Here is a 15,485-nt window from a genome sequence, read left to right on the forward strand (position 1 = left end):
CCACTGTCCCCACATGGCCCCCTGTGGGCCAAGTGGTTGTGGCAGGGGGTAAATATTGGTCCAAGGTGGGGACAGCTGGAAAGACGACTGGCCTCCTTCCCCTGGCCTTGACTGTTGGTTGACCAAATGTTTGTGTTGGGGCCTTATTTTTAGGCTGTTTACTGCTCCCACCCCTCCAGGACAACACCATCCCTTTCACAAGTCCAGCCTCAGCCTCCCTCTAACAATGCCCCATTAGATGGACTGAGATCATCCAAGAGACAACAAATGTGACCTTCAGCATAAAGGAGAAACTGAGGCTCAGGAAAGAGATGGACTTATCCAGTCCAGTGGAAAGATTGTTTGGAGATGGGAGTTCTGGGTTCTAATCCTGCCTCTGCCACTTAGTACCTCTGTGGCCTTGGGCAAGTCACCTCTGAGCCTCAGTTTTCCATCTGTAATGGAGTTGGACTAGATCTCTAAGTCTGGGTTCCTCCAAGAAGCTTGGGGCCTCAGTTTCCATATTTGTAAAATAAGTGGGTTGGATTAGGTGGTCCCCAAGACCTGCCATCATCTTCCATTCTATCCCCATGCCAAGCAGGGCACAACTGACTCGGTTTCCAGTTCTTCCCAGCCCCTTTGTCACCATGGGACAGTCCTCATGCTGGCCCCAGGATAGACAACTTAGGACGGTCAGCCCAGCCCTCCCCCCTGCCCCGATTTTCCTCTTTTCCCTCCCATAGGAAGATCCATGAAATCACAAAATCTCGGGGGGGGGGGACCTGAAAGTTTGTCTTGTTTTGAGGCCTAGCTCTTAGAGCAGGAGGGGGTGGAGGTGGGCAGAGACTCAAACCCCTTGTTCCTAGTGGGCAGCCTGCGGGTCCAAGCCTCCATCCTCCCCTTATCAGGGCCCCACCCAGGCAGCCAGATGCTTGAGTTCTGGGGTCTTTGACCTTGAATACACAAGGATTTTCCATCCTTGGGTGACATTCCCGGTGGTTTCAGTGGGGACTTGAGGAATGTCTCTCGTTCTCACCCGGGCCTCTGACTTGTCCCAGTCACACAACAGAGGCATTGATAGACCCCGACAGGCGGCTCCTCCCTGGGCAAACAGCCCCAACTGGCCAGGCTCTCAGCAGGGCCTGGGGAAGAGTCGCTACCTGGGAGAGGCTTTTGATCTCATGATGGACTCTCCGAGCTGAAAAGCACCTCAGAGGCCTGTGTGTCTCTGCCGTGGAACAGAGAGCCTTTCTCTGTCTCCCTCTTCCCTGGCTCCTGCCCAGCTCCCAGTCAGGCTCAGCCCCCAACGCCACCTCCTACCTCAAGTCGTTCCTTATCCCCTCCCTGCCCACAGTAGGGGCTTAGGAAATGCTTGCAGACGGCCAGGAGACAGTGTTGCCAGATCAAAGAGTCCTTAGTAGGAGTAAGGTAGAAGACAACAGTAAATATCTTAATAAGTTAATATTTTAATCTATAAATATTTTTAGTCTTGTAAAAAAAAAATGTTGCCTGGCATCATGTCTCCCATGGAGGGATGTAAGTTCCTTGAGGGCAGGGCTCATCCCTCTGGTCTTTATATGGCTTGCATTCATGGTAGGGGTGGGCACAGTACAGGTTGGTGGAGTGGAGCTTAGCTGATGATGGAGCTATAATTAATGATGTCTCCCTTCTCTCGATCTCCCCCAACATTCAAAGCTCTGAACTAAGACTGCTGGTAGATGGGGAAATGGATGAGTTAGAAATGAATAATGCTGCCAACAGGAAGGAAGCCTCTAGTAGAGGGTCCAGGGTTTGTTTGTTTTCCTTAATTGACATTTTATTTTATTATTCTTATCCCAGAAGCTAACATTTTGGGGTTTATCAAACAGGAGATTACTGTAGTTATTTACTACTGTTTCTTTTTTACCTGCTTTATAAAATCCACTGGCCCATTGCTCTCTTTCTTAGCCAGAACCAGGCAGTGTTGATGACTGACACTTAGTTTTAGATCTGCCACAGCTAGACCATGGGTTTTTTTGCATGTTTTTTTCATGACTTTCCTTAATAGCTATGAACTTTCGTTGCTCTAGTTGAATTTTGTTACATTTTTCTAGCTCTGTAAAAGAACTTTGTGATAGTTTGATTGGTACAGCACGAAATAAGCAATTTAATTTAGGTAGAATTGTTTTTATTTTATTAGCTTGACAGAACCATGAGCTCCAATTGTTTAGATCTGACTTTATCTGTGTGGAAAGTATTTTGTAATCGTGTTCATATAGTTTCTGGGCTGGGTATCTGTTCTTGACCCTCTGCTGTGCTTTTTATCAATTCCATGAATAAAGGCGGCATGTGGACAACCTTGGATAGAGTTAGAATATGTTGGATGACAGATATAGGCCACCATTCCAGCCTGTCAAGACTTTTCTGGATCCCAGTTCGATGACATTTAATTGGAATAAATGTAAATCTTACATTTGGGGATCCAAAAAACCAACTTGCCAGATATATTATGAGAGAAACAGTTTGTAAAAGACAGGGATTTAGAAAATTGTATGCTCAACTGGAAGGCAGCTAAGTGGTGTGCAACAGGCCAGATCAGGAATCAGGAACACTTGAGTTCAAATACCCATGCTAGCTATGTGACCTTAGGCAAAGTCACTTAATCCTATTTGCCTCAGTTTCCTTATCTGTAAAATGGGCTGGAGGAGGAAATGGCAAAACTCTACAGTATCTTTGCGAAGAAAACCTCAGATGAGTTCACAAAGAGTTGGACATGACTGAAAAATAACTGAACAGCAACATCATGTTCAATAAAAGTCAGTAACTTGGAAAAAAAGCAACCAAAGAAGCTAATAAGATCTTAGGGTCCAGAAATTCTTAACTGTATTTATGTCATAGATTTCTTGGGCAGCAGTCTGGTGTGTCCCATGGGCTCCTCAGAGTCCTATTTTTAAAAGCCCAGAATAAGAAAAAATAGGTACAAAAGAAAGCAATTCTGTTGAAATACTAGATAAATCTTTTTTTTTTCCTGTCCAAGGTCACACATCCCTTGAAATCCATCCAAAGATCCTTTAGGTCCATGAACCCTAGTCTAGAGGATGGCAGCCACGCTGGAAATCTCAACTCACAGCCCAAGTCATACGGAATGAAATGGGGGGGGGGGTGAAACTGGAAAAAGAAGATTCAGGGGGCATAGGAGATCTGTCTTCCAGTTTGTAAGGGGCTGCCAGGAGGAAAATGGATTAGCTTTGTTTGGTTTGGTCTCAGAGAAGGATCTGGGAGAAGCTTAGGGAGTGGCAGAGTGGCAGATTTGAGCAGATGTCATGAAAAGTTTTGGATTCATCAGAGAGGCTCAAAAGCAGGATAGGCCGTCTGAGGAGGCCTCTGTAAAGTATGAATGGCCAGTCACTGAGAGTATCACAGGGGTAAAGACTCTGAGCTTGAAGGGGTCCTGCAAATCTAAACCCCTCATTATACAGATGAGGAAACTGAGGCTGATGGTATAGAGAGAATTCCTATTCAGGTTGGGGTTTAGCCAGGTGACTGTCAAGGGTCTGTCTAAATCTGAGATGAGTTTTGTGAATTGCGATTAGAGAATGACTCAGGTCAACCTTTAAATCCTTCATAAAGACAGCCACCCCACAAGGATCAGTCCTGCTCAGAGACCAAATTGAGGGTCATCTTCTGCAGTAAAGGGATTGCAATCTGCTTTAGTGGAGGGATGACCTACACAGATGGAATCACAACTTCTTGAAGTCAAGAATGATAGAGTAAATATTATAGCAAAGATTAAAACAAATGAATGTGCGCTAGGTGATTTACTGCAATATTTCTTTATCATTGCAAAGAAGAAAAAGCCAGAAACAAGTTAATAGTATGACTGGGCTAGGAAAACCACAGCATGCGCGTGTCCTGGCATAAGCTGTTGCTGCTGCGCTGGGTGGTGCCATTTCTGCAGTGCTTTTCAAACATGAGCTCATGCGGACCTCTTCAGTTCAGCTAGTTTGGTAGCAGACATAGTTTTACTCCCATTCTACAGATCCAAAGTCTCTGAGCTGGAAGCAAGGCTTCATATGGAGAAACTGAGGCTTAGTTTATGGTCAGGCAACTGCTAAGGGTTGGGGGGGGTAAAATTTGAATTCTAGAGGGGTTTTTCTAAGAGGAACACAGACATATGAAATAGTACAAAGTGAATAAAGCAGGACAAGAAGTTTGGAATTAACCACAATAGGGTCTATGGGCGCAGGAGGAGAGAGAAATAATCGAATGGAGTATGGGGGCAGAAGCTTTCTAAAACATTCTAACCCCATCCAACTAGAAGCATGGTGACCAGGAAAAGCTGACCTACCCTAAGCCACCCTAGGCAAGTCCTTCACCTCAGAGTGGCCAAAGCAATTCTCAGATTTACCTCATTAGAAGGAATTTCCTCAATAGAAAACCCTCTCCCTGATGAAATCATAGATCTAGAAAAAAATATATACTGGTGCTAGCTATATTAGGGAATGGAGATAAACAATTAAAATACCTTTCTTCCAAGAGCTTATTCTAGGAGTGGGGATGGGAACAAGATGTAAACAAGATTTAACAAGATGTAAGTCTATAAATGAAAATTAAAGAGAACATTGATGACTAAGGGCTTCACCAGGAAGGAGCCCATGACTTCCCAAGGGTACCCACTGGACTGAGGTGACTGAGGCACTGCATCCAATAGGAGGACTCTAATTATCCTGGAATCAGAGGGTTCAAAATGTGGCTCTGCCACTTACCACCTTGTGGTGTGACCTTGACCAAGAGTCTTCCCCCCCGTCTTGAGTTTTTTTCATCTATAAATCTGCCTCGAAGGCCAGTTGAGAATATAACACTTTGTAGATTTTAATATGGCATAAAAATGTGAATTATTATTATTATTATTTCTTAACCCTGCCATTGTACAAATGTAGCAATGCTACAATTTTTTATTTTAATATGTATTACATTGTACCATGGGTAGATGAAATAATTGCTATTTAGAGATGATTAAATGTATCATGATGTGAACTCTTCCTTGTAGTCTCATTGGCAGCATCCTTGGGACAACTCCAGCAGGAGACAAGATGATAGGAGGATATGAGCCTCTTCCTGCTCCCCGAGAGTTTTCATTTCTTCCATTAGATCTCTACCTTTTGATAGTTTTTCATTCCACATAACTTGGAGGTCATGAGAAACCTATAAAAATGCTATTCTTTGGTTTTATCTATGAAACAATCCAGTTCCATTTATTGAAACTCAAGGCTGTTCTGGGGTCTGCCTTTGGCTTCCTTTGAGACTGAGCCACAGTCCTGCCTCCTACATGATGCCTGTTCCAGTTCTCCTTCATCTTCAAGTTTCCCTCTTTATGTCTTATCTGTAGTTTGCGTATTGTCTCTCCTCATTAAAAATATGTCCTCCTGGAGGGATTTTTTTTTTTTTGCTTTTTTGTGTATGCTCAACATTTCTGACAGTATCTGACACATAGTAGGTTGTTAATAAATGCTTGTTGTAGGGCGGCTAGGTGGTGCAGTGGCCCTGGAGTCAGGAGTACCTGAGTTCAAATCCGGCCTCAGACACCTAATAATGACCTAGCTTTGTGGCCTTGGGCAAGCCACTTAATCCATTTGCCTTGCAAAAACATAAATAAATAAATGAATGAATGAATGAATGAATGAATGAATGAATAAATAAATAAATAAATAAATAAAATGTTTGTTGGCTTGACTCAGGTTTGTAGTATGAGGATTTGTTATCTGTGAGTTTTTGAAAGATAATAAGCATTCTGGGATACAATTCTAGCCAACTGTTTGGGTCTTTCCAGGGCAAGAGTAGGGATAAGACTATAATCTGGGGCTGCTGTGGAAGCTGCAGCTGGGATTTGAAATTCAATAAATCTAGTGTTTTTTAAACATTCATTTTAATTAATTAATTAAATTAATTAAATGTTTGACCAAACAGAGCAGGCAAGTGATATCATAAATATACAAATGGCTCTTTAGTAGATAAAAGGTTCCTCACCCCTGTTCTAGAGATTCAGTAGGTGTCAAATTCTTTTTTTTAGTTTTTTTTTTTTTGCAAGGCAAACAGGGTTAAGTGGCTTGCCCAAGGCCTCACAGCTAGGTCATTATTAGGTGTCTGAGACCGGATTTGAACCCAGGTACTCCTGACTCCAGGGCCGGTGCTTTATCCACTACGTCACCTAGCCACCCCCAGGTGTCAAATTCTTAAAAGCCTTTACATAGTATCTGCCTTTTCTTTGCCAAACCTGCTTTGGTTAGCTATTTCATTCATAAGAATGAACTTTCCGATGATGGTGATTAGTAACTCTTCCAGCGTCTCACTAGGATCGTGGGAGTGGCCAATAATTGACCTTAGAGATGTTGTTCCTGCCTGCCTCCTGTCATCTTTCTTTGCTTTGTTTTCCAGCAGAGTATCCTCAAGGCCCTGTTCCTACCCTGTGGAATGATCCAGGGGAGCTGCCATCAGGGGTGGGCCCCTTTGAAAGCACCACCCACCCCCATGCCTCTGATGCCACAGACCTCCCCCTCTACACCTCAGAGTATGAGCCAGAGGACACCACCCATCTGCACCGGCTGGATGATGGAACCGGTATGGGAATACTTGCTCCTTTCAGAGGTCCTTGGATGGGGGGGGGCAGAGCTAAGGGAGGATTATCTCTCCCCACAGTAATCACCTCCCTTACCACCCCAATTTAAGCAAAGCCCTTTCCTGATCATTGTCCACAACAGACTAAGTGGGAAGGTGTGGGGTCTTCAGCAAGTCCTCAGTACCTCTATCTATTTATCTGTAAAGGGGAGGCTTTAAGGGGTTGCTAGGAAAATAAGGGAGGAATGACATAAAAGCTATCACTTTCTGGACTGGGTAGGGCCCCGAGGTCAGAGCATCCATCCCCAGCCTCAGGCAGACTCTAGGGACATGGGAGAGGGTCAAGAGGGTCAGCTGGTAGAGAAGAAAGAGAATCTGGGTTCACATTCTCCCTGCCACTTACTACTTCTGTGATCTTGGGCCACTGAAGAAGGAAGTCAAGGGAATAGGTATTTATACAGCGCCTACTCTGTGCCCAGGACTGTATGTTTTACAAATATTATCTCCCAACGACCCTGTGATGTAGGTGCTGTCATTATACCCATTCTCCACTTAAGTTAACTGAGGCAAACAAATTAAGTGACTTGCTACTCAGATAGTTAGCATCTGAGACAGGATTTGAACTCGGGTCTTTTTGATTCCAGGACCGGAGCTCTAAACATGGCACCACCTAGCTGCCTGTGAGCTTTGTGTTTAGGTGCACATGTATGTGTATGTACTGGTGTGTGTGCTCACATATGTAGTGAGTGTGAGTGGCTCAGAAGGGTTGGCATCTCTCAAACCCCGTGCCGCATTTTTGGGAAAATCAGCAAAGTCCAGACTCAGGATCTGCCTCCTTGAATCTCTCCTTCCCCAGTTTCATTTCTTTTTATCCCACTGGATCCCAGTCAGTAACTGGAGAGGAAATTCAAGACTGTCCCCAGAGCATCTCATGATGCCATTTACTCATTAGATGCCAGTTTTAGAGCCAGAGGAGATTTTAGGTCATTCAGGCAGCAAGCTGCAGAGCCAAGGCTCAACCCCAGAGATCATTTAATCTAGTCTAGATGAGGAAACTGAGCCCCAATGGGAAAGTAACTTGCCCAAGGTCACACAGGAGGGCAAAGATTCAAATTCACTTCCTTTGACTTAAAACCCAGACTTTCCTGGTATAATTCACTGCCTCCTCCTTCATTCAACCGACATCTGTTAGGAAGCACTGGGTTAGACACTTAGACAGAGAGGACCCAACTGTCATAAGACACAATGCCGGCTTCATGGAGCCTCCAAACGCAGCACCATGGTCCAGTGGGAAAGCACTCCATTCTTGAGTCAGAGGATCTGAGTTTAAATTCCAACTCTGATGCTCACTGCCTGGAGTAACTTCAGGTCTCCAGGCCTCAGTTTCCACATTTGTAAAATTCGGGAGTTGGATGAGATATAAGCCCTGAGCTTGTATCTTCCAGCTCTATATCTCAGATCCTATGCTCCTGTGAGGAGGTAGATCGGTAGGTCTGTCCATCCCAGAACTGGGGGAGAGAGATGGCAAGTAGGGACAAGCCACGGCTGGCTGGGGTGGTTGCATAGCCAAGGTAACAGGAGCCTTTCAAACTAGTATTTTGGAAGGATATAGACCAAGGAAGATGGCATCTAGTGTAGACTTGTACACATGGCACCCCCCCCCCATAAATGATTGCTGAATGAATGAGTGCAGAAATACCAAAAATATTAGTTTTATGTGTCAAGCAATATTTCCTCCTTTCATTTTGCTCCGGATGACCTCTTGGTGAAAATGTTATGATTTGGGAAGGGATGGGCCTGAATGACCTGAATGACCCCTAAGGTCCCATTCAGCTCCGGGGTTCTCTGACTCCTTCCACACACCAAGCATTTGGGCCACGGGCAGAAGTGCCCATTCTGAGTTCGGTGATCAGCCCAGATTCTCGGCCTCTCACATCTCCCTCTACCTTCCCTAGGGTCCTTGGGCCCCGGAGCCATTGCTGCCATCGTGATCGCCGCCCTGCTGGGCACCTCTGTGGTCCTGGCATTGATCGTCATCATGCTGCGAAAATTCTCCACTTCCTGAATGAAATAAAAAGGGTCTTGTCTTTCCTAACATCTGGATTTGGCTAAGCTCACTTGGCACGACCCAATCTTCTGTGGACACCTGTCTCCTCCACGCCCTCTCCTCCTTCCTCCTCCTTCTCCTCCTCCTCCTCCTCCTCCTCCTCCTCCTCCTCTGCTGCCCCCTGGAAGCTGAGATAGGGAAAGACCCAAAGGCCTTTACCAAGACTCTTAATTGCTCCCTGCTGACCCTGGTGTTTCTGTCTCAAAAGTCTCAGGGGAAGAGGTTGGCCCCATGGGGCAGCCTGGGGTCCTCCACCTTGCCTTGGGTGAAGGATGAGCTTAGAACAGTCAGCCCTTTGAGAGTTGGGTTATGTTTCCTACGCTCAGCTCTTCTTGTGTTTGGCCTAGAACAAGAGTTCTTAACCTGGAGTGTTCAGGGGGGTCCATGAACTTGGATGGGGAAAAAAATAATTACTTCTTGACTTTTACCAACCTCTTACTAAAATTTTGCATTTCCTTCAGTTGTCTTAAAAAAATCTTATCCTGAGAAGGGGCCCGTGGCCTTTTCTAAAGCACACAAGGGGTCCTGGACACAATCAAGTTTAGGAACCCATGGGTTTTAATCACAAGGGACAGAAGTCCTGCATTTACTCTGCAGCTGCCAAAAGGCCACTTGTTCTACTCCATGCCATCCTACTTCCTTTTTCCCTCAGCTAAGGATATAATCTCAGATTCCCCCAAAAAAAATCCTTTAAAAAGGGACCAGCAAGGTGAGATGGAGCGAAGGACATGCTTACTAATTCTGTTCCTGTCTCCCGTTAATCCCTGCCATGTGCTGGTGTGGTTGTGGGGCAGGCCTATCAAAAAGGAAGTCATGTTTTGCTAGTCACGCCCCTCTATGGGACTGGAATCTGAGGCGAGGTCAGACCTGTTTTTTCTCTGCAGCTGACAGAGATGATCCGGGGTCTAGAGAGCCTAGATCGAGTGTGAATTTTTCATCCTTACATGCTTACAAACAACATTATTAAGTCCCAGACTTCAAAGTAAGAACCTCTGGTCATCTTCCACCCCACTTCCTACAGAGCTAGAACTAGGCATCTCGACTGGCAGGGCAGGCCAATATTTCCATAATAGACTTTCACTAAAATCAATCCAATAGCTTTTTATTTTAACAGATCATTCTCAATTCTTGCCAACTAGGTTCTAAGCTCAGTTGTCTCTCTTTGCCTTTACCTGCTTAAGTGTGTGCCCTCTAAATTCGAGTACCTTGAACTGGAGCCCTGCCTACTCTACTCTAGTTACCTGTCTTTAGCCGGATTCCTAGTTCCCAAGAAACAAGTCTGATTTTGATTTGATGTCAGGAAAAAAAAAATCTTGCCCCAAAGTGGAATGGACTGTCTTGGAGGAGGGGCTACCTTCTCTGAGTCAGAGGAGGTGGTGATTTGTTGAGCAAGGTTGTACAGGGGCTCTTGTGCAGGTATGAGTTGGTCTAGGTGAGCCAGTGGATCCCAACCAAATCTGAGAATCCATGATTCTGGGAGATACCTATCATCAAAAAGGATGTCAGAGCTAGGAGGGTCCTTGGAGATCATCTTGTCCCCTTGTTCACTTTGGAAAGGAAACAGTGCCCCAAAAGGTAATATCTCGTTCCCTTACTGTTCTCCCCCATGCCCAAGAATACCAATCCCAGGACACCTCAGCCTCTGGCAGGAGTGAATCCCATTCCCTCCTCAGCAATTTTCTCAGGTCTTTGTAGTTGTTGGTCCGTGTCTCAAGGCTGTGTTTGAAAATTCTAATCCTGAATCTCTGGATAAGAAGAGGGTCCTCAAAAAGGAGCAAATAAGCCATGAGAGTCCCAGATGTCTAGGAGACTCACCTATATCTCTGACCCAGATGTAGAACACAAAAAGGGCAGTTTTGCTTTTGCTTTTCAAAATTTGGTTCTGTTTTCTTGATATACCTCAAGTGGCCGAGTTGTTTTTAAAAGCCTTGGGAACACCTCCATGGAGTACAAGAGCATGGGACAGTGGGTTTAGAGCCAGAAGAGCTGGGTTCCCACCTTATTTCACTTTCTGACTTTGTCACATGCCAAAGAACATGTGACACATAATCTTAGGCAAGTGGCTTCAACTCGACCTCCGTTTATACATCTGTAAAATGAGGTGTCTGGGCAAGATGACCTTTAAAGTCCTCTCAATTCAGCATCTGTGATCCTTTAAAATATCAGGTAGATGGCCTTAATGAGATCATAGATCTAGGATGGCATCCAGCCCAACCCCTCCATTTTACAGATGAGGAAACTGAGGCCCAGAGAGGGGAAGTCACCTGCCCAGGATTGCACAGGATTTTCCACTGAATCCTTGGACTCCAAAAACCAGGACTCTTTCTGTGGCATCTTAACTTTCTTTGACAAGTTTCTCATCTAAGGCACAATGTCAGTGAACTGTGCTGAGAGAAGTTAGACTCTGGGCCAGACTCTCCCTTCTCCCTCCTCCCTTACCCTTAGAGCCCTGTCTCGTACAGTGGTCCCCCGCTTTGTGATGTGGTGGTGGGGGGAAGAAAATCAAGGCTTCTATTAGGCAGCTGGTTTCACAGGAGCCTCTAAAGAAGTCAAAGCCTTGACGATCCAAAGGAATGACTATCTAATTATGATATCCAGGAGCCATGGAGATTTGTGACCGGGGATGCCAGCATCTCTAAAGATATATCACCTGATTGTAAGATAGGACACAGGTGAAAATCCTTACACCCAAGGAATCAAACTTATCTAAGTTTGGAAGAAAAGAGAAATCTGTGACATCTCAAACTTCAATTTTATTGGCAAACCGCCCTCCTCCATGGCTGACAAATCAGGGGTGTCTGAAAATGGTATCTATTGAGAATTGAGATCTCCCACTGCACTGCAGACCCCCCACCATGCACTTGGGAGGTTTGGGTTTTGGTTTGAGCTGGTTTTCACCTGGGAAGCTTCTTTTGGTTCCAAAACACTGACCCAGAGTGGGCTGGAACCCACTGGGGCAATAAAGCGGGCAGATGAGGCAAAGCCCTAGAGATTAAGAAGGGGCCCAAATGCCCTCCTGTACTGATTTCAACACAAATTGGAAAAACCTCTTTCCAGCTAACAAAGCTCCCTGTGGATAAAGTCCACAGGCCCCCACAATTCAGCTCTAACTTCCCTTTCCCACCTTACTTCGCCTTCTGCTTCATATACTCTATAGTCCAATTCAAATGGACAAGGAACCGCTCCCCAAGTCTGCTGAGTGCCTCTAGAACCTTCTCTAGGGTCTCCTCCTCAGGATGCCTCCTCTAATCCCCCCAGGTGAAAGCCTCATGCCTTCCTAAAGTGTTTGTCCTTCTCCTGAGAAGGTAGGACCTTGTATTAGATTCATCTGAAAACATGTCAACCCTGATCAGCACCTCCCACACTGCTAGAATGGAAGCTCGTTGAGGGCAGGGAACTGATTCCTGTCTGTCTTTGTATCCCTCCCCCACGTATTGCATGTTGTAGGATTTGAATAAATGTCTTTCAAATTGTTTACCTAATTGAATTAACAAGTGGGGAGAGAAATTTATAAAGCCACTATTAAAACAGTAGCAAAAACACCCCTCCCTTGAGAGCTTTCTCCACTGACTTGGTGTTCTCCAAGGCTACTTTCCCATTTTTTTTTCATTCACTGAAGAAGCCCCTGATGAGACTTGCATCACAAATAGAGGCAAAGATTGTCCATTCCAGTGTTCTAGGAAATCAAATGTCCTGATTCTCCTGCATCCCCCCCCCCCAATCCCTAATCCCTGACTTTTTTCCTCCAAACACACTTATACTCAGGTATCCTCTCCCAACCTGGGACTCCTCTCTGAGGGATTCCTGGCTGCTTCCTCCAGACTCCTTTACAAACCTTGAAAATTGCTTTTGAGTAAAAAATACCAAAACCCCAAGTGGTCCCAAAGATCATTATGCTTAGAGCACAAAGTCTATACTCCTTGACCTGGCATTCAAGGCCGGCCCTCCACCATCTAGCCCCAGTCAATTCTCTTGGCCTTATTTCCTTGGCTCTAGCCAAACCTGGATGAAGGCATGGGTCATGGGTGTCATTGTAGCAGACAGCTGAAAGCTAGAGTCCTTAACTCAATGGATGACAATGGTGTTCAAGTGGAGGTCACCTCTTGAGATAAGGTAGGCCTCTCAAAAACTCCAACAGCTAAGCACTGTCCTAAGAAATTGGGACACGTATAATATATGTGTAAAGAATTTTGCAAGACTGAAGGGAATTCCAAATTGTTAACAAAGAGTTATGGTGACTATTGCTGACAAAGTGGAGATCCAAGAAAATTTTCACAGGCCAGAATGATAGGCTGAATAGAATAAAATCACATTTAATCTGTATAAATATAAAGTCCTACCTTTGAATTTTTAAAAAAATATTTGAACTGGGACTAGAGAAGAATTTGTTTGATAAGGATCTTGGTGTGGGGGAGCTCGTGGACCACAAGGTCATGGGCATCCAGAATTCACTAGTGGAGTGCATCAGAATGTAAGCTCCAGGTGGGCAGGAATCAGTTTGGGTGTCTTTTTTTTTTTTTTTGAGTTTTTAGTGCTTAGTAAGAGGCAAATAGAAAGTGCTTAATAAATTGCTTATTCATTGATTTGTGAGCTCCTTGACTGCATTAACATCCAAAATGCAGGAAGCGAGGGCATCGCTATTAACTAGATATTGTCATTGCTATGATTAGTCAGGGGAGAAGAATATAGTGTTCTAGGAAGGACAAGACCATGTCCGGAGGACATCCAGAGGAGGACGGGCAGAATGAGGAAATGAGACCAAGAATCATTGAAGGAATTGAGAGAATTTAACTTGAGATGAAAGACTTGAGGTGAGGGGAAGGGGCCCTGAGTGGTCTCAGCATTTGGAGACAGCGATCCCATTCAACTTGGCCTCAAAGGGTGGCATCAGGAGTCGGGGGAGAAGCGCTAGCAGATCTAGGCCAGCATCAAAAGGAAGAAGAGGGTGGCGAGTGCATTAGGCACTCTCACCTGGGGTGGTGCCCCTCTCCTTACCTCTTCCACTAGAGGCCATGTGATACCTCTGGTGGGTGCAACAAACTCAGGGATCTTGTTCAGGTGGGACCAGAAGATGCCTCAAACCCCCTCCAGATGCCCCTGTATTACGGAATTCATGGCCCTCTTTCTAAGGTCCTCAGTCTTCTTCCTCGGAATCTGGCCTCATTATGTTCCCTGTGTTGGAAGTCCATCTTCCCCCAATCCCCAGGCCTCACCCATCCTTCAAAGCCCACCTGTCATGAAACTTTCCCTGATTCCCTGTTATTCCACTTCTTTCAGGCTGCCCCACCACCTCAAATAGCCACTAAAGGGATTGACCCAATTGATTCTAATTCCCCATTCCCATTTTTCCAGCTCCACACAAATTTCACCATGTGTAATGTATTTTATGAAACAAAAAAAGGCATTTAAAATATACATGGGTGTCAAGGAGAGGCAGGAACCAACAGACACAGGCTCCTTCCAACAGGCTCTATATTCTATACCCTAAGCCATGGCCTCCTCCCCTTTGAAGCTGGCTCAGGGAAGCGCCAGTTGGATGTGCAGCCCAAGCCAGGATTGTCCCTCCCTGGGAAGGTCAGAACATGCGTGAGTGGACATGCGATCCTGCATCTCATCCACAGGTCCTTGGACACGTGATCCCCACATCTGAGAAGGCTAGCCTGTGGCTGAGCCTAGTCTCAGAGGCTGGTCCTTTGCATTGGGGAGAGGGGAGAGGTGCCATCTCCTCCAGTCCTGGGGTTTCATTTTGATGCATGTCTGAGCTGTTGGCTTTGGTCATGGAAGGAAGCATGTGGCTTTGTCACCAATCCATCCTCTCAGTGAGTCCAACAAGCCAGAGGAGTTGACTCTGACCCTCCTCCTTGGTTACTTCTGGAGCCCCCAAAGCATCACCAAAGACCTGGTCTGGACCTGGGGAAACCCTTGTCCAATTGTTCTCCCTGGATGATGCCTGCCATCTTAGGGGGAGGGGGCCGTGCTTGATGACTTTTCTGCATCTCCACAACTGAAAGGGGGATGGGTAGAACCCCCTCCTGTAGAAGGGGAGTGGCATGCTGGGAGGGGCCTGGAGGGAGCATCCTTCTGCTGCTCAAATAGGACCTAGTGATAGGGCCCTGGATGCTGCCCAAATTTCTACTCCAAGTGGAATATAGGAAAACTTGGACCTGGTCCTAAGGCATCCTCTTTGGTCCTAAAGGTTGATGGCCCACATTTCCTCTTAAAGGTACCATGCACCCTCACCAAGCCATGCCTTTTCTTCATTCAACTAAACTGTAGAAAGTAGAAATCTTCTGATTCTCAAATTCACCAACTGGTGGGTACCCTATTTGGTGGCTGAAGACTGACTGCCTCTCCGGAGTCCTTGGAAGGTGATATGGGTGGGTGGGGAAAATGCTTGGGGTGTCTGGGTCCCCTCATGCCCATGCAGTGAAAGGTTTCTCACACTTAAAGGATGGGGGGGGGAGAGAAAGGCAGTAGCAATGTGGTGGAAAATCCACCTAGCTTGCTGTTTATAAATCATGAACTCAAAAGAAGGGGATTCCTCTGCTCTCCCCCTTCCCCAATGCATCTGCCACTGGAAGGACCAGGAATCGCTAACTTGGTGGGAAGGGGAAGGGCAGAGGGGTGGACATCTGTACACAGGAAATTCCATAGTATCCCTTTGGTTGCGGTAGACAGTCCACACGGCAGAAGATCCGACCCCACCCTGCTAACCCTCCCAGCTCTTGTCCCTCTCTTTGTCCCAGACTTTAGACTCTTCTCTCTCTCTCTCTCTCTCTCTCTCTCTCTCTCTCTCTCTCCTCTC

At 45.8% G+C, this 15,485-nt stretch overlaps 1 protein-coding gene across 1 annotated transcript; it reads left to right on the forward strand.

Annotated features, from left to right (window-relative positions):
* The first annotated feature begins 1,496 nt into the window (after positions 1-1,496).
* SNORC (secondary ossification center associated regulator of chondrocyte maturation) lies at positions 1,497-8,638 on the forward strand. Its single transcript, XM_074190117.1, has 3 exons — positions 1,497-1,515; positions 6,394-6,576; positions 8,529-8,638. Exons 1-3 carry the CDS (start codon positions 1,497-1,499, stop codon positions 8,636-8,638), a joined length of 312 nt encoding a protein of 103 aa, XP_074046218.1.
* Positions 8,639-15,485: the final 6,847 nt, after the last annotated feature.

The sequence above is a fragment of the Macrotis lagotis genome, chromosome 5 (genome assembly GCF_037893015.1).
Source record: "Macrotis lagotis isolate mMagLag1 chromosome 5, bilby.v1.9.chrom.fasta, whole genome shotgun sequence".
In the NCBI taxonomy this organism is placed as follows: Eukaryota; Metazoa; Chordata; class Mammalia; order Peramelemorphia; family Peramelidae; genus Macrotis; species Macrotis lagotis.